This window comes from Dama dama, chromosome 25 (assembly GCF_033118175.1).
Source record: "Dama dama isolate Ldn47 chromosome 25, ASM3311817v1, whole genome shotgun sequence".
NCBI lineage: Eukaryota > Metazoa > Chordata > Mammalia > Artiodactyla > Cervidae > Dama > Dama dama.
In genome coordinates this window covers 46,228,828-46,248,806 of record NC_083705.1, presented here as the reverse complement: position 1 = coordinate 46,248,806, position 19,979 = coordinate 46,228,828, and the positions used below count along the sequence as shown (strand labels likewise).

At 38.8% G+C, this 19,979-nt stretch overlaps 1 protein-coding gene across 2 annotated transcripts in view; it reads right to left on the bottom strand.

Annotated features, from left to right (window-relative positions):
• Positions 1–4,093: 4,093 nt before the first annotated feature.
• PRLR (prolactin receptor) overlaps positions 4,094–19,979 on the bottom strand; it is a 198,955-nt gene continuing 183,069 nt past the window's right edge. The window contains exons 6-9 of one of the 2 annotated variants that reach the window (XM_061129239.1): positions 19,738–19,879; positions 18,228–18,327; positions 17,471–17,540; positions 4,094–16,674 (exon numbers count right to left, since the gene is read on the bottom strand). In XM_061129239.1, coding sequence (XP_060985222.1) covers positions 15,784–16,674; positions 17,471–17,540; positions 18,228–18,327; positions 19,738–19,879 — 1,203 coding nt within the window. In that variant the 3' untranslated portion in view covers positions 4,094–15,783. Of the gene's footprint in view, positions 16,714–17,470; positions 17,541–18,227; positions 18,328–19,737; positions 19,880–19,979 lie in introns of both variants that reach the window. The other variant, XM_061129240.1, reaches the window with a different exon arrangement.

Genomic DNA, 19,979 nt, shown 5'->3' with positions numbered 1-19,979 from the left:
CTTTTAAGATACAGAATATATTTCATCAGTTAGGAAAATATTGGAATTTCTTCTTGAAAAAGATAATTGAGAAATGAGGAAACATGGAAATTCTGTTGTCATGTTAATAATTATAGGGGTTTTTTATTTGCACACAGGTTTACTAATGATTTATCTGTTAAATCTTGAGTGAACGTTGCTCTTTGACCCCAGTTCTTCTGCCAGTAACAGCAGGGTCTGTAAGATAACAGCTTTTCCAAAGTGATCCTTTCCCTCTCCTCATTTAGGAGTGCCAGATTGAAGGAAAGGGAAACGTTTTGGAAGAATTTCGGAAAAAACCCAATTTACACGAAACCTCCAATGACAGGTATTCCGTTCACAGTGAATGGAGTCTGAATGAGGGTGTATGCAGGTGTTGAGACGGAGGGGCAGAGTTGGCAGGTGTGTTGGGGAGAAGAACTGCATGGAAATGAGGCTCAGACACGGTAACCCTTAGAGTTTCAGGCAGCACGGATTTTCTTGAAAAAAGGTGCAAAGTCCTTTAATTTAATTATTAGGATGAACTCTTTGAACAAGGCTCATCTGGAATTACTAGAGTTAATATTTTTAAAGTCAGTCTGGTAAGACTAGGGGACACAATACTTACCTCAGCCGCCCCACTAGATTATGATCCCCAGGAGAACAGAGAGCACGTTTCTAATGCTTCCTAAATCCTAGCACTGTGCTTGGCACACAAGGCCCATCAGGTTCAACAATGCGTATGGTCGAATGGCTGACAGACCACTTAATTGAGAGAGTGTTAAGAGGAGGATGAAAGGTATAATTTGTTAGGAAGACTGAATATCTGAATGTTTATATACCTAATAATATGGCCTCCAAATATATAAAGCAAAAAATGACAGAATTACAAGGGGAAAGAAGAATTTCCATAATCCTACAAGATTTTAACTTATTTACTAAATACCTCAGAAAATTATATCTTAAGCAGCACAGAAGATGACTCTCATAAATGCAAAATTCTTAAATAAAATGTTAGCAAACTGAGGCAGCAAAGTTTGCAAAAAATGCATCATGACCAAGTAGAATTCACTCCAAGAATGTGAGGGTAATTTAACATTGAAGTGTTTTCTCTAAATAAATTCTCTAAAATAATTTGCATATTAACTAACAGAGAAAAGAGTTATATCGGTGAAATAACGTGAAGTGAAAGTCGCTCAGTTGTGTCCGACTCTTTGAGATCCCATACAATTAATGGAATTCTCCAGGCCAGAATACTAGAGTGGGTAGCCATTCCCTCCTCCAAGGGATCTTCCCTACCCAGGGATTGAACCCAGGTCTCCTGCATTGCAGGAGGATTCTTTACCAGCTAAAGCTTCTACCACGGAAGCCTTATGTAGAAAAAAATCTGAGAGCCTTCAGCAGAAATTTAAAATAAAAAAAATATTATTAGCAAACAAGGAATAGAAAGGAGTTTCCTTAACATAGAGCCAAGAGTATCTGCAAAAATGGGCAGGAATTGCACTTAATGGTGAACTTTTAGTAGCACTTTCTTTAATGTCTGAATCAAGAAGGAATGTCCACTCTTCTCTTTCTATTCATTTCTGTACTGGGAATCCAACCCTAAGAAACAGGTTAGGAAAAAGAAATACAATTTTTAAGGATCAGGAAAGAAGAAAACACAGTTGTTACATTCTGATGATATAGTTGTAAACATGGAAAATCCAAGAAAACCTACAAATTGAAAGAATTATTACTTGGAGTTCAATAAGGTTTCAGGATATAGGATCAATATAAAAATTCAGTGGTTTTTATATATAAACAATAAACACTTAGAATAAGATTAGCTTTAAAAAGATACCATTTACAAAAGCAACAAAAGTATTATGGTGCCTAGGAATGAATATAGTAAAACACATGTAGATGTTAATGAAGAATAGTGTAAAGCTTTATTAAATACAAAAGTAAATGAAGTGATATACCATGATCATGATTAAGAAGACACAGTGTTATAAAGATGTGACTTCTCCAAGAATACATAAATTTTATTAACAATAATTTAACGGAAGTGTTTTGGAAAGTTGATAGGCTTAAAATTCATATGATAAATAAATGTCCCAGAATTGCCAGAATAATTTTGAAGGAGATAGGGAGGTGTAGGTTAATTTGCTGAGTAAAAAGGCTGCATAAAACTAGGCTATAACAGGGGGACACTAGGGCAGGAATAGATAAGCAGACCACTGGACTGGAAGAGACACCCAGATGTAGGACTTAAAGCTTATGTAGAGACTCAGAAGATGACAAAGATAGCATACAAGCAAATCAGGGTTGAGTTATTCAGATCCAGAATGGATTCATTAGGACAATGAAAATGAAAACAACAATAATGAATTACTTTATGATCATCAAATTGTCAAAAATTAGATATTTGACAATACTAGGTAATCATTAAGGAGGGAACTCCTACACTGCTGACTGGGGTAGACATTGGTAAAACTGCTTTGGAAAGAAATTTATAGATACTGAGAAAATATTAAGATATGTGTCTCATATGATCCAGTAATTTACCTCTGGACATACATCCTGGAGAAAGTCTTGAAAATACTTAAATATGATATGTGTAAGAATGTTCATTACAAGTCATGTATAGTAGTGGAAATGGAAAGTTGATCAACACAGGGATTAACAAATAAATTTTACATATGTACACAGCTGCATGCAGCAGAGAGAACTGAGTGAAGTAAGTCAGACAGAGGAGAATCTAAAAGAAATGATACAAATGAGCTTACTTACAAAACAGAAAGAGACTCATAGATTTAGAGAACAAATCTGCGGTTGCCAGGGGGGAAGAATGAGGGGAGGGGATAATTACGGAGTTTGGGAACATTGTTATACTTAAAACGTGTACACACTGCTATACTTAAAATGGATAACCAACAAGGTCCTACTGTATAGCACAGGAAACTTTGCTCAATGTTATGTGTCAGCCTGGATTGGAGGGGAGTTTGGGGGAGAATGCATTCATGTATTTGTATGGCTGAGTCCCTTTGGTGTCTGCCTGAAACTATCATAATATTTTTAATCATCCACACTCTAATATAAAATAAAAAGTAGGAATAAAGAACCAATCAGTTGAATCTATTTGGATCTCCATAACCCAATGCTGAATGAAAAAAATCAAGTTACATGATATATGTTATTATTTATGTAAAATTAATAAATACCAGAATAACTGTACATGTTGTTTATAGATACATATGTATGAAGTAAAGGCATTTTTTAAATGGCCAGAAAGGATATACAACTGCAGGATTATGGTTACCAATGAAGAAGGAAGATAGAGAATTTGGTCATTGAGGGATGTCACTTTCTGCATCCATTGTATTTCATTTATTAAAAAGAAAATGTCTGGTAAAGAGGTAATATTTGTGAAATTTGGGTGTTGGTAAGTGGAGATCTTTGTTATATCATCCTCTATAATTTTCATGTGTATGGCATATTTGGTGCAAAAGACAAAAGATTATAAATGGAAGAGTCAATCGCAGCTGGAGTTTTAAGTGAAGACACGGGATAAAAAGAAGCAAACAAAAGAAAATGTGTATCACTGGCACTGAGGTTTGTGGCTTAAGCCTCACTTGGGAGAGCTGGTTTATTAGATTTGGAACCCTTCATCTTCATTGGTCTCGGTTGTTCCCAGAAGGCCGAAGGAATTTCTGAGTGCTTCCAAACATGTTTGCATTTTTAAAGCTTGAGTCTGGCAAATGGCTAAAGACTGGGGGAACTTGAGGGCAGTGGAAAGAAGACGTAGAATTTAGCTGGGTTGGAAGCAAGATGTCAGTTTTGATTTAGAATTAATAGGAAAATAAAATCAGGGAATATGTTGAAAGAGGAGCTCAAGAATGCATGCCTGGAAAAAAAGCCTTGGATGAGTGTTCTAAGCCAAATATTTTACCATGTGTCTGTGTTTTTTATTTCCAGAGAGGCTTAGATTGCTGTTACTTTTCCTTTTTTTAAAAAATATGTCTTAATAAACTTTTTTGAAACAAAGAAAAAACCTCCCAAACTTAACATTATTCATTAAATATGTTTCACATACATAGTAAAAGACCCTCCAAAAATCATTGCTTAGGAAGAAATTTATTGATTCAATTTAAATTAAGCATTGCTACCATTGCAAAAGCAGTTGCTCTGAAAAAGTATTGAAAAATGTATCATGAGATTACATAGTTCAGTAACAATATCAGTATTGATCACTTGAAGCAAAACTACTGCCAAATGTCATTGAAACTCATTTCATAATTTTTAATAATTTATGGAGCAAATGTGTATCACCTTAAAAATGTACCTGTGACATTTACAAATTCTTTCAAACACATTTATAAATACAGTAATAAAAATTCCTGAGCTCCCTTAGCTTATACCAGTGTTCCCCCAACTGACAACCTAAGTGGTATTTGACTAACATCCTCTAGATTTACTTAAAAAATATTTTATCACATTCATAAAAGTACCTGTGTTTCAAGTTCATTGGTAAGTATAAGTTTTAGTGTGAACCTGATCATAAGACAAAATTGCTTAAGACTTGTATAGGTAGCAGGAGTAGGTGAGGTTATGGGCAAAAGAATTCCAATTTAAGTGTCAAGACCTTCAAAGTAGATTACGCTTTACAATATCAAGAATGGGTTTAATCTCATCTGTACTCTTCAGAAGGATAAAACTGTGACAATCTGCTTCCCTAACGGGTAAGGTCCTGTTGGAGGTTTTTCAATAACCCCGTCTCCTATGCGCTGTGCTGTGCTTAGTCGTTCAGTCATGTCCGACTCTTTGCGACCCCATGGACTGTAGCCTGCCGAGCTCCTCTGTCTATGGGGATTCTCCAGGCCAGAATACTGGAGTGGAATGCCATGCCCTCCTTCAGGGGATCGTTCCAACCGAGGGGTTGAACCCAGGTCTCCCGTATTGCAGGCGGATTGTTTATTGTCTGAGTTACCAGGGAAGCCCAAGAATACTAGAGTGGGTAGCCTATCCCTTCTACAGGGGATCTTCCTGACCCAGGAATTGGACTGGGGTCTCCTGCATTGCAAAGATTCTTTACCAGCTGAGCTACCAGGGAAGCCCCCATTTCCTATAGTCCTGCCCTATCTTCCAACTCCAAGACATCCAGATTCCTGCTAAATAGGTATTATATCTCACAGTCCCTCAAAATAGGGGAGATTTAGAATGTGTAAAAGTTGATTAGTCAGTTGTAGAGTTTGGTGGGGTTAAGGTTTCAGATATGGTTCTGGAAAGATGTGGCAACATATAATTTCTGTTTCCTTTTAGGAAAGCATGTCATTTTGGAAAATTAGCTACACAGTACTTCTGCAACTCATCATTATTATATGAACGCTATGTCTGGTGACTGACACTCCAATTTTTCCAGCTTCAAAGTAAACGTGTGTCCAATAATTAAAGGCAGATGGCACCAATGTAAGCATGGGGGAGTCAGTCTTTGACAGAAGCCAAGTTTTAGGGAATGATACTCATGTAAGAAATATCTTATTCCCTGGTAAGACATGGCATTAGAGAATCTAGGAGTCACAGAAGAATTTGTAAAGCAAACCCCACACCATCCCATAATTCTGCAACACAAGCATAAGCAGTAGGTAAAGATTTCTAGATCTAGATCCATTAAAAGATTGGCATTTTACACTTAATCCAATGAATTTGGTCAGAAGAGATGTTGTTAGTAATATTGATGAATCATACTGTTCAAAAGCATTCCATTTTTCAAATGGCTTGATTTTTCCTTTATTTTATAATACTTACATGAGCTTTTCTGATCTATCCCTGGGTTCTTGGTTCCATCTCATTTTATTTTTATTTTTAGCAGCTTCTTGTGTGAGGGATGGGGGTAAAGGAGGGAAATTATACTTTGCAATCATACAGAAGGGTAAAGAGAAAGGAGGAAAATTGTTTTGGTCTAATTTATATAAATAGTTTCTGGATTACAGATCCTTTTGCAGCAAAAATCCATCAAGAAAATTGTTTCAGCCAGGCACGTGTTATTTTTTTCATTTACATATCAAATAAAAATAAATAGAGGAAGGGGAAGCAAGGAGAATAAACATTTATTGAGCCAGGCACTGAGCTGGGTATTTTCAATAACATGAGTAGAAATATAATGATAATATTATACTGGGATGATTTTGTTTAGCAAACATCGTTTGTGGCATGGAGTAAAAAATGAAGATGTTCTGGTAATAGCAGTTAGCAGCATCTCCCATACTCTTGATATGGATTTAGCTATCCATGGTGTCCTCTCAAAATGGAAGGAGACAAATTAATAAATCCATGGGCAACAGAAAGCACAATGTGCAATAACTAAAGATTACGGAACTAAAGATGCAAGATAAATCAGATGACTACAGTCTTCTATAATTTTTTAAGACTAAAAAAAATAGACATTTTAATTAGTTCATGTAGATAAAAAAATCAAAACAAGGTTATTTCTGATATATGCCTGATTTTTCCCATACCATAGTATCTTTGATGGTTAAAATCAAATAAGGAGAAAATTTATTTCTAGGGGCTTTAGGGAAATCAGATTGTGAGAAATATCCCCCTCATGGTTTTGAATAACCACGTTGCAGTGACTCCTGGTTAGGGAAAAATCTGCATCTATAATTTTGCTGGCTTTTCACCTGGTGACTTACTAGGTATTCTTTCTGGCCCTTATTCATCGGTCAGTTTTTATAAAATGTAAAAATGGTTATTGAGAAAACCTAGCATAAACTTACAAACTGATGAATTTAGGAGTAGAATTGTACAAAAAAGATCTTCATGACCCAGATAATCATGATGGTGTGATCACTCACCTAGAGCCAGACATCCTGGAATGTGAAGTCAAGTGGGCCTTAGAAAGCATCACTATGAACAAAGCTAGTGGAGGTGATGGAATTCCAGTTGAGCTATTTCAAACCCTGAAAGATGATGCTGTGAAAGTGCCATACTCAATATGCCAGCAAATTTGGAAAACCCAGGAGTGGCCACAGGACTGGAAAAGATCAGTTTTCATTCCAATCTCAAAGAAAGGCAATGCCAAAGAATGCTCAAACTACTGCACAATTGCACTCATCTCACACACCATTAAAGTAATGCTCAAAATTCTCCAAGCCAGGCTTCAGCAATATGTGAACCCTGAGCTTCCAGATGTTCAAACTAGTTTTAGAAAAGGCAGAGGAACCAGGGATCAAATTGCCAACATCTGATGGATCATTGAAAAAGCAAGAGAGTTCCAGAAAAACATCTATTTCTGCTTTATTGACTATGCCAAAGTCTTTGACTGTGTGGATCACAATAAACTGTGGAAAATTCTGAAAACGATAGGAATACCAGACCACCTGACCTGCCTCTTGAGAAACCTATATGCAGGTCAGGAAGCAACAGTTAGAACTGGACATGGAACAACAGACTGGTTCCAAATAGGAAAAGGAGTAAGTCAAGGCTGTATATTGTCACCCTGCTTATTTAACTTCTATGCAGAGTACATCATGAGAAACGCTGAGCTGGAAGAAGCACAAGCTGGAATCAAGATTGCCAGGAGAAATATCAATAACCTCAGATATGCAGATGACACCACCCTTATGGCAGAAAGTGAAGAGGAACTAAAAAGCCTCTTGATGAAAGTGAAAGAGGAGAGTGAAAAAGCTGGCTTAAAGCTCAACATTCAGAAAACTAAGATCATGGCATCTGGTCCCATCACTTCATGGCAAATAGATGGGGAAACAGTGGAAACAGTTTCAGACTTTATTTTTTGGGCTCCAGAATCACTGCAGATGGTGATTGCAGCCATGAAATTAAAAGATGCTTACTCCCTTGGACTGCAAGGAGATCCAACCAGTCCATCCTAAAGGAGATCAGTCCTGGGTGTTCACTGGAAGGACTGATGCTGAAGCTGAAACTCCAATACTTTGGCCACCTCATGAGAAGAGTTGACTTATTGGAAAAGACTCTGATGCTGGGAGGGATTGGGGGCAGGAGGAGAAGGGGACAACAAGAGGATGAGATGGCTGGATGGCATCACCGACTCGATGCACATGAGTTTGGGTAAACTCCGGGAGTTGGTGATGGACAGGGAGGCCTGGCGTGCTGTGCTTCATGGAGTCGCAGAGAGTCGGAGACGACTGAGTGACTGAACTGAACTGAACATATCTTCATGTAAAAAACAAAACAAGACCCCAGCAACTTGTAACAATCACTTCTAATTTCCTATGCAATGTTGAAGAATTTTGTTTGGCATTTTTTAGGAAAAGAGAAAAAGCAGAGGTAGTGGTAGCTTTGAAAATATGGAACCTTTGGCTATCCCGTAGCCTTCACTTCAATATGGCTTTACAGAAGACACAGATCCCTAACAGCCAGTTCTAGGTTGCTTTGGTTTCTGCATGAGACATGAAAATTGTTTGAAATGACTTATCAAGCAGGAAATGCAAGCCTCATTATGCAAAAAACGCCCCAGAAGTATCAAAGGTCACATGTAGCAAAGTCGAGGGGTTGACTTGACTTTTAAACAATTGTTGGATTGTACCTTAAACACTTACCCCAGATCAGCTGTACAACGGCAACTCATACTACTTCTAAACAAAGATTAACAAAAAAAATTAGCACATTCACGGTTTCAACAGAAAGATATGATTACATATTTTTTTCAGTCTTGTTTTCCAGATATAGAAACAATCACATTGAAATATATATGGATAGATTCTAACTCATGAAATAATTATTTTTCTTTGTAGTACACAGTGAGTTTCACAATAGGATTATATATCTCAATGTGTCATACAGTTTTTGAACCACATAAAGCAACATAACATAAAATCATATAACAGTTAAAAGTCAGGATTATCACATGGCAAATGCACAGCTATGCCACTGAAAATAGTCAAAGTGGGAGATGTGACATCATTTCTAAACAATAAGCAGCTTTGAAGGAAGGACATTAGGATAAGAAGGGAAGTGGTTACTTTTAAAACTTCAAAATCATTTTATCAGGAATTTCATAAAACAAATTGTTGTTCAAGAGACTCTTTGCCATACAATTTTTCAATTTCCGATAATATAACAAGATTTCCCCACCTCCTTAGGATACATGAAATTTGCATGGAAAAACTCAGATTAGATTTTGGAATGTATCCAGGTGAAGTGTGATTTGACCATAATATGAAACTACTGGTTTTTATATTACTACTTAAGTAGCTAAAGTTTTTAGAGTTGTTTTTTTCTTTTTATCAGCAGCAGGTAAAAAGTTAAGTACCAGACTGGTTAAAGGTCTCTCTTTTCATTGACCACAACCACATAAACAGAGTATGTTTTCCCACTTTACTCATCTCAGTGCTTCCTGACATGAAATTGGAGCATAAATCAAAGGAATCAATGTGGACAAAACAGTCATGGGCATATGTATATCTCTTAGCCATAAACTCAGAACACTGAATAGAGTCACTATGTCCAAAAAAATCCAAGTTTAGCAGGTTACTTTTGGCATTCTATGTAATCCTGAGATGCCCAGACATTTAGAAACATCTTATTTTTCTTTCTTTTTAAAAAATATTTTATTTTTATTTATTTGGCTGTGCCAGGTCTTAGCTGTGGCATGCAGGATTTCCAAGTGGCATACGGCTTAGCTGCCCTGTGGCGTGTGGGATCTTAGTTCCCTGACCAGGGGTGGAACCCAGGCCCCCTGCATTGGAAGTGCTGATTCCCAGCCACTGGACCACCAGGAAAGCCCCCCACATTCTGTTTTTCTATCTGTTTCCTTTTACTGAAATAGGTAACCATGTGAAGGTCTCAGAGCTAAAATCACCTTGAAATACACAAATCTAGGGAGAGAACTATTTGATTTGCAGATGATATGTACACTGGTCATGAAATAAGTCCAGGTCATACCTATAAATAGAATTTCTGGTTAGGTTATAAACTCTGGAGCAATCATTTTGCATTTTTAAGTTTCTGCTTAAGACCTCCACAACAAAAACACAAAAAATTTAAGAAATATATATGAAGTTTGCTTTAAAAATAAGGTCTTTTTTTTTTGCAAGGTTATAGTGAAATGAAAATGAAAATTAAGGAGTAATAGAGGACTTTAAAAGAAAATAAAAGAAAGGAAAAAAAAGAAAAAAAAATTTTTAATTAAAAAAATAGTAAAAATATATGAGAATGAAAATGAAAATTAAGGAGTAATAGAGGAGCAATAGAGGACTTTATCTGAAAGAGACACGTGCACCCCAATGTTCATCGCAGCACTGTTTATAATAGCCAGGACATGGAAGCAACCTAGATGCCCATCAGCAGATGAATGGATAAGGAAGCTGTGGTACATATACACCATGGAATATTACTCAGCCATTAAAAAGAATTCATTTGAATCAGTTCTAATGAGATGGATGAAACTGGAGCCCATTATACAGAGTGAAGTAAGCCAGAAAGATAAAGACCAATACAGTATACTAACGCATATATATGGAATTTAAAAAGATGGTAATGATAACCCTATATTCAAAACAGAAAAAGAGACACAGATATACAGAACAGACTTTTGGACTCTGTGGGAGAAGGCGAGGGTGGGATGATCTGAGAGAATAGCATTGAAACAAGTATACTATCAAGGGTGAAACAGATCACCAGCCCAGGTGGGATGCATGAGACAAGTGCTCAGGGCTGGTGCACTGGGAAGACCCAGAGGGATGGGATGGAGAGGGAGGCGGGAGTGGGGATCGGGAAGGGGAACATATGTAAATCCATGGCTGATTCATGTTAATGCATGGCAAAAACCACTACAATATATAAAAAAATTTTTTTTTAAATGGATGAATGGATAAAGAAAATGTGGGGTGTGTGTGTGTGTGTGTGTGTGTGTGAAAATAAAAATAAAAATAAAGCAAAAAAAAAAGACCTCCACAACAGAGTCTTCATTGTAGCTTGGATTTATTAATGGCCTTTGAATAAATGAATTAATGGATGAAACTGAGCTAGAATCTCTAAGCCTGTGGCTCCGTAAATAAGGTAAGTTGTGACCTTCAACTTGGGCCTTGATATCTATATGGCCAATTTAATGTTTGACTCAGGCCAAAGTCATTATTTATGAATAATTTAGTTTCTTGAAAATCCTATGGTTGCTACTGTACATAATGAACTCTCAGGAGAAATGGAGGCCCTAAGTGAGAGCATTAAAAGCCTACAAGGTGGACAGCTAAGAAGAGGAGCAAAGGATGTTAAATGAAATCGATGGGACTTGCAGGAGTAGACCTGTTTTTCTCTTCAGCATTGTTAAAGCCACACTGTCCACTACTTCAGGCTAAGGGATCATCAGCAGTATTTCCCTGAACTGTCCCTGGGTCATTTACTGAAACCCTGGATTTTACTCAGATCATGCGCATCAAAGACTGTTAGAGCCGGAAGAGGTCTTAGAAACATCTTAGGCCAAACCACTCATTTAACAGATGAGGGAACTAGTGAGTAGCTTTTAAAGGACTTGCTAAGATCACACAGCCTGTTTACTGGCAACCGGAAATTGAGTGCTCAGCCCACTACCCTAGCGACTATATTAATGATGCATGGGCTGAAAAGGCAGAAAAACAAATTGGTTCACTAGAGGCTTTCATCAATGACAAATCTACATCAGCAATTCTGCGGACCATAATCCGGAGGCTTTTATGTCTTTCTGCACGTGTGCCAAGTTCCATGGTACGCCATTGCCCTTTTCAGGCCCTGGTATGCAATTCAAAGCCATTTAAAAGTGCATCAATGTGTTTTTAAATTGAGGGTCTCAAGTAACAGGGTGGCAGACTTATTCCAAAATCTTAGCCAGAGTCAATTTCTTATCAAAATAAGTTACACTATTCACATCAGCTGTGTGTTAATTCAATTAAACAATAAATTAAAATCTACTCAATGGTTGCTGATTGGACCTTAGACCATTTAATGATTCCCTTTCTGGCTTTTTCATTCATTTACTTAAAATGTAAAATTTACTGTCTAATCAATACACTTTTCTTGTGAAAAGAAAACTTCAAAAAAAAAAAAAAAGGCACTTTGTAAAATGTGTACAAATCTGATTCTTTCATATCTACTCTAAAGAGATAATAAAATTATGACTGGCTGGATCACGTCTTTCTGCAAGTGATGGGCAGTGGCAGGCAGCCTGGAGAAAGTTGGGGGACAGACCTTCCCCAGCTAAGCTGCACGCTGGAGCTCAGGTGCCTCTGCTTGCTCATCAGATTCTCTCTTTCAGTTGCGTCACTACAGGACAGAGTCAAACTCCTTCATCTTGTACAGATGGTGAGGGATTGACCAACTTTGGACCAAACCAGCTGGGATTGGCCTTAGGCACTTAGGAGAATGGAGAGTCAGTTACATATCAGCGACGTGACTGATTATGACTTGTGCTCATCTGAGGTGCCTTGTACCCATTTGCTAGAACTGACTAGAGAAGATTTTGCAGTTTGAGCTATAAGCTTCCATAAATCACCCACTGGCTATCCTATTTCCATGTGGTTTGTAGCTTGAAGTGTTTACTTATAAAAATATGACTTTTTATAAATCAGAGATTTATAAAATCTCTGCCACCAACTGTGCAATGGTGGTTCATAATCCATAAGATGAAAACAACAACAACAAAAAAATTGCAAACCAGAATCAGCAGCCTAGTATAAGAAAAGCATTTTGTCCCTAAAAGTCAGAGCCTCTTTCAATATCTTTAAAAAAAAAAATCTCTGCTTCTCTCTACACACATATTTGCACATCATCTTAGACTATGATTCTATACCTACATAATTTGTAAAATGCATGTACAATATGTTAGGATTAGTTGGCATTGATGATTTAAACCTGTGGCTGATTCGTGTTGATGTGTGGCAGAGGCCAACACAATATTATAGAGCAACTGTCCTCCAACTAAAAAAATAAAAGAAAAAAGTGAAACAAAATGGGCACATCACTGAAGAGGACATGTGTCTATGATAAAGGGCAATTATTTGTAAGCTTAATTATGATACAAGGCATTGGTTAATCATCTTTGCTGGACACTATTGAGTGAATCATGGAATTAAGGATTCACAGTTTAAAAGGACGTTATAGATTATTTGGCCTAGCATTTCATTCAGAGCAAACTGAGATCCAGAGAAGAGAGTTGAGCTAAGCTAACATAATTAGCACTAGAAGCTGGGTCTCCTGACTCTTAATCTGCACACTTCCACTCAACTAGAGGACTCCTTGATAGAAAATAAGCTAGACCACGGGAAAAAAAAAACAAAACGCAATTCATTAAAGAGTGCTAAGTGACCGAGAATTATAGCCGTGGCTTTACTTAATGATTGACAGTAATCTACTTACTAACTGGTGTTTTTTAAAGAATTTAGTTTGAGTCTTCAGCCATGACAGTTTTTTCCATATATGCCAAATTATACATCAAAAGACTATTTTTGAATTCTATCAGAATTTCACACTATCAGAGCGGTTCATAGGCATCTTGGAGGAGACGGGACTATATTGAGAAAGATTTGGTCTGTGCTGGCTTTGAAGGTCCAAGTCTTTGGTCAATGCTTCTCAAGGTGGGATATATTCCCTGACCCTCTTAGAAGTTGTATGTGCTTTTGCAGATCATTCTCTTCCATTATGTGAATACCAAACCACTAACAGATTTTTTAAAATGATACCTTTTTATGACAGTACTGTTCACTGCAAGTCAAACAGACTCGACCTGTACTTTCCAGGAAAGAACTGCTCCAGGCACTAAAATCAGCTTTAGTGGAAATGATCTGCTAGGGCAATGCTTCTCAAACTTCACTGTGTACTTGAATCATCTGGGGATCTTAGCAAAATGCAGATTCTGGTGGGTGGGGGTGGCGAGGGTAGAGATTCTGCATTTCCAAGCAGCGCCCATACTTGCGGGTATGGCTGGTCCTCAGACCTTATTTTGAGTAGCAAGGATCTAGGGGGCTAATAAACTTGGACAATCTTCCCCAACGGCTCCCTCACTGTTAACTGGTTGTGTGTGTATTGGGAGAATAGAGCCTCAGATATGTTACTTTTGCATTTCTGGGAGCTCTGGCAGTGTGTTCACTTTCACACATCAGCCAACCTTGGAGTCCCGTTCCTGTCAAGATGGACTTATTGGGCTGGAATATCTAACTCACAGAGGGAGCTCAGATTCTTTGTGTTCCAGCTTAAGAAGTAAACACACCAATGGATTTGCCCAAGATTGCTCAGAAAAACAAAACCAGAACTCTCTCTCTCTAAGGCAGTATGTTAGGTGTTCCCACTCTCCTTTTTCATCTTTATAAATTTTCACCCAGAGAAGTGAAAATTTCATCTTTATGAATTTTTACCCAGAGAAGTGAAAATTTCACAGAGAAGTGAAAATTTTCACCCAGAGAAGAGCAGAACCCCCAGAGTGGCCCTAAATTACAAGAGAAGTAATTTTCAGTCTGTGGAGAGTCCTAAAACTCTAGTTTCTTGATTGCTGTTTAAAGTATCCTGGAGATAAAAAGAATCAGAAAAACTATACTACACTATGTTGGAAATCGAATTTTGTCATCCACTTCCTATTCCTCAATGGGCTTTGGCTTGGTATGGCATTTTATTCCACAAACAGGGACTGCATATATCACCGTGTACTGAAAATACTCATTATAACCTCATAGCAGAAAATACTGTACCCGCTGAATACGTAAACAGGCTGTACTGGGAAGATAGAAAATAGTCTTTTATTTTACTTAAGTGATAGAAAAATAGTCTTCAAAAATACATTGTTAAATTTATGGGTTTATATTAAAGTAGAATTTGTATATACAGTAAGGCAATACTTCTGTTAGCATCCTGCTATGATTATATTTTAAATTAAAGTTAGTCTTTTGGGACTTTTTTTTTCACTAACAGAAGACTAGGGTGTGTAATAAATTATCTATCATGCTGAAATAAAACAGGAAAACATTTTAGAAGGATTCACCACATGAAACTCATTTGCCTCCTGTGTAAGAAAATTTCACTTTCTAAAACCCTATTCTCTAGAAGTTTCAGAATGATATACAATTTAGGGGTAAAATCCATGCTTAATAAATTCAAACGATTTTAAGAAAAAACTGGAGGCATCCTGTTTACTTGCATATTGGCAATGTGTCATTAAGGTAATAGGAACGGATGTAAACAATTTGTCAGGTGTTCTAGAATGAAACTTTTTAAGTGCATTGTATTTGGTTAATCCTAATAAAATGAAAGAGGAGTGCAAAGGTTAAGCAACTGGTCTTCAAGAGTGGTTTTCATGGCATTTCTCTCCTATCTACCATCTTCCCATGGTAAACAATTTTGACTGACTTATACCCCTCTGTCACATACAAAACCATGAAGGCCTTTTCCAGAGAATACACCTGTTGGCACTGTCTCTCAAGAATACTAGGCAATGTGCTTCTATATCATTGAACACATAATCTGATAAGTAATAGTAAAAAGTAAATCTACAAATCACACAAGATGGAACGATTTGTTCTGGAATCAGCTGTTGGAAAAAGAGGCAACTGGTTGGAAATACAGAGAATGAAGAGTGAACTGGGAGTTGGGTAGTGTCATTCTAACCCTGCTCTTGAGCCCTCTCTGCGAGAGTGCATTTCACGTACTCTGTAGTGTTCCCTGAAGGAAAATCACAGTTCAACCCATCCTTCCATAACTCTCACTGCAAGAGTGCATAAAACCTGTGGGACCCAGTCCCTAACCCAACTGGAGTCTGCAGTTGCCTGGGGTTGCAGGGGAGACAGCCAGGTCAGCCTCGGCTGGATTCTATGGCAGGGCTGGCGGGGCCTCCTTGGCTGGTTCTTCTAACAGAGTCAGGTTTTGCGCTTGAGGATCTGGCACCAACACCAGGATGTTGCTATCCGTCACCCGGGACACCTTCGAGTACTCCTTGCTGGTTTCAGGGGCGCCGACCTTCTCATTTTGTTTTGGGAACAGAGCCAGCACTCCATCTTGGCTGACCTTGTGGATCTCCACATATTCCAAGGGTTTAGCAGAGATCAAGGGGGTTTTGTCTTGGGGCAGTGGCCACTCCGTGTCTTGGTCAGGCTTGGAACTGCAGCCTTCTGACTCCTTCTGCTTGGCTGCCTTTCCTTCCCCACCAGTCTCAATGGTTTTCGAGGGCTTTAAAGCATGTTGGTCTGTTTGGTCCAGCAAAGTGGCTGTGGTACCTGCCATGCCCAGGGCCAGCTCACACACGTCAGCAACGTTGTGGTAAGAATATCTGGGGTTGTGCAGGCTGGGTGGCTGCGGGAAAGGCCATGTGGAAGATTTGGGTCCGTTAGCATGAAAATAGGGGATTTTGTCTTCCCTGCTCGTGCTCTGAGGGGCCTGGAGACATGTAAGGTTTGTTTCGGGATTCTCCAGTTTCTCAGGGCCCTCAGGAGTATAGAACTTGAAGGGATGGGCCTGAGGTTCATCACATTTTTCAGAAAAGAGCGAAGGGCTGTCACAGCTGCCCCGGCCAGAGTCACTGTCAGGATCCATGTGCATGGGCTTCACGCCTTGCTCCATGTGTTCTTTGGAGGGGCGTGGCATCAGCTGCTGGTCTTCACTGTCATCCACCTCTATGAACTCCATCAGCAAGTCCTCGCAGTCGGAAGTGGGAGGGAAGTCTTGGCTTTCCAGAGCTCTCAGAAGTTCTTCGGACTTGCCCTTCTATTAAAACATAGACACAAGGCGAGAAGGCTGTGATATCTGCAATCAAAGTGAATGCCATCAGAACAAATTCCCTGGGGCTGACTTTTCACAATTTTGTGCTTTTGGCCTCACAGTGGCTGATGTCAAGTGACATAATGAGTAGGTAACTGCTTTTATATACCTCCATGTTAAGCTGAAGGTCAAATGGAAACTATTAATATGTACTTCAACCTGCAGAGAAATGTAAAATGTTCTAACCCCTCTTTTCATTTGAAACACTTAAATTTAATTCCCACTTGAATCTGTCTAAATGGGCTCTGGCAAATACCAGCTCCCCTGTACTGAGCCAGTGTTAGCTGAGCACTCAAACTGAGCAAAATTGCAGTAAGATATTCTGTTACTATGGCCTTATGTAGAGAACACTCAAGTGAGAGCTTACACCAAAGTCTGATGGAGGAGGGGCTGGTGGAAGGTCACTCTTTTGTATTCATCAAATATTCACCCACTTTCTCAACTGATTATTTGTATAAAATGTTTATGGCAGGGCTTATGAACAGATCTGATAAACCTAACAAGCATTCCTATGTGTGCTGATGTTTTCTTGGCTTTCTTTCATTGCCCTCTGACACTTCCTGACAGTAATTACCCTCATGCCTCTCACATCTTTCTGTGAACACCCCTGCTGAAGGGGAGGGACAACCAGCCATGGATAGCCAAGCTAGCCAGACTGCACTGATGGGGATGGTGTGTACATGCATAAAGATGACAATTACACAGCAGCAAGTCACAATACAGTCTCCACCTTAGCACTTACCTCCAGCAGATGAATATCAAATCCTTTTATTTTGGGCCCTGGAACTGGTGGGAGGATGCAGGTCATCATGCTATAAAATGATTCGTGAGATAAGATAAATGGTACATATTTTCACTTTGTAATTTTTGAAACATTAGCCTTATCTTCAAATGGCTGCTACATGGACTATGGTAGGTAGAAGTTAGGAGTTCTGAGGCGACATGAAACTACTAAATCAGCGGTGACAACAATGAATAACTATAGAGTGTTAAGTGTTTGAGAAAGAGTCCTGTCTCTTTGTGACCCCATGGACTGTAGCCCGCCAGGCTCTTCTGTTTGTGGAATTCTCCAGGTAAGAATACTGGAGTGGGTAGCCACTCCCTTCTCCAGGGGATCTTCCCAACCGTGGGACTGAACCTGGGTCTCCTGCACTGCAGGCAGATTCTTCACCATCTGAGCCATAAAGGCCAACATTAAAATGAACTCTGGCTAGTTAACTCTGACTGATTCTGAAATGACTAGTGGGTTGTTTGCTGCTCTTGCCAGATTTTTACTGTTTCACAACTGTCAGCCTCCATTTGATGGAAAGAACATCAGCTTCAAATGAGTCTATTCTACTTTTGCTAGCACTGATAAAAGCTTTTTCATAGTGAACACACTGCCACTAATGGCTAAAAAGAGGTGCTTGAATTATCTGTAGGCTTCCATCATTTCTGTATTGTCTTTTTTGGCCATTATCCCTGACAACCATGCCTGAAAGGAGGGTAGAGTGAAGTACCTATAGCCCTTCAGAGCCACTGCCCAGACCATAATCAAACAGATGACAGCAGAAAGGACGGCCACAAAGATCCACACGGTTGTATCATTCACTGGGAAGTCTAAAAACAAACAGCCAGAAAGCTTTGATCACATACAGCATTGTTTAAAACAAACAAAGAAATGAGACTTTTGAACATAAGTCCCCTGCCCCTCTGTATCCTTTTTGATTTGAACAGCAATCCAAACAGAGTAGCGTTAATGATGGATTTACTTTTTTCCCAATATTATTAAATTTTAATATGCAGCATATATTTTATAGTACTCTAAAATTTTCAAAGTGCTTTAAAATATTATTTTATGTGATACCAACAGAGGAAATCCATGAGGACATGATCAGTTACAGTAATAATAACAACAAGCTAACATTATATTAAGTTCCTAGTAAAAGCCATATGATGTTAAACTCTTTACAGACATTGCTGTATGTAAAGGTGAGGAACTGAGACTCAAGGAGTGGTGGATTCAGAGGCCTGTGTGTCTGTGAAGTCGCTCAGTCGTGTCTGACTCTTTGCGACCCCATGGACTGTAGCCTACCAGGCTCCTCAGTCCATGGAATTTTCCAGGCAAGAGTACTGGAGTGGGTTACCATTTCCTTCTCCAGGGTATTCAGAGGCAGGTAGCCATAAAGTTGCCATCTGGGATTTGAACCCAGGCCTTCCGCTTCTAGACCCTGTGCTTTTATTTAGTAAGAGCTAGGGCTGGACACACAGTCTTATGGCCTGTAGTTCAGCGTTATGTCCACTATGCCAGTGCAAGCCCTGATATTTTGGTCAGGCCAAGTCACAAGAGTCAGGCTTTGCCATGTGGTTCTGGGCAAGACTTCTAACTCCACTGAGCTTCAGTTTCCTCCCTTTCCATTGCTAATGGCAATTCTATTCTCTCTGAATACCTGAGATGCTTGGAAGGACCAAACAAGGTAAAGACTGTGTAAAGTACTTTAGAAATGCAAGATGAACCATTCCCTTGCAGAAAACCAGCCACTACGTTTAATGGCACTTGAAGAATTGGGTGCCTTTTTCTACATACTGTTCCTTGAATGAGATCAACATGTAATTGTCATCAAGGACTGAAAATCAGTACATGCCTTTCAGGTGGGATAGCACCTTGCAAATTCTAGGTGATGACCTTGAATGACAGGGATTGGGCAGATGTGGAGGGCAGAATAAGTGACCATCAAGCCCTCGGAGACATCTCATGTCTGCAGATGTATCCTATCCTATTAATAGAAACTGATCCTCACTGACAGTTGCCCAGGGAAAGATGCTATACTTCCAGATGTCTCTGTATTGAATGGAGAGATAATAAATCCACCTCTACTCATTCTTCTGCTTAAGCCTCAATATAGTTTCTCTGTTAGTAGTTACAATACAAATTTACTAAACCCATTCTGTTTAAAAATATTTAGCAATAATACAAAGGCAGATTGTAGTCAGAATCCCCTCTTCCTTGGGGAATTTCAAGACACTTACCATTAGGTATCTGGATAGAGCTCTCTGGGCTCCACTCACTCCAATATCCATGGTCTGGCTTGCAGCGAACCTGCACAAGGTATTTCTGTCCTGGATATAAGCTGAAAATCTTAAGCTGAGTCTGCTTCGCAGCAAAATGAATCTAGGGAGGGCCAAGGAAAACAGAAGTCACTCTGACTTGTGTTATGAAGAAACTTTTCTTTAGGTGATAAATTAGCAGAGAAGTCAGGCCAGATGATCAC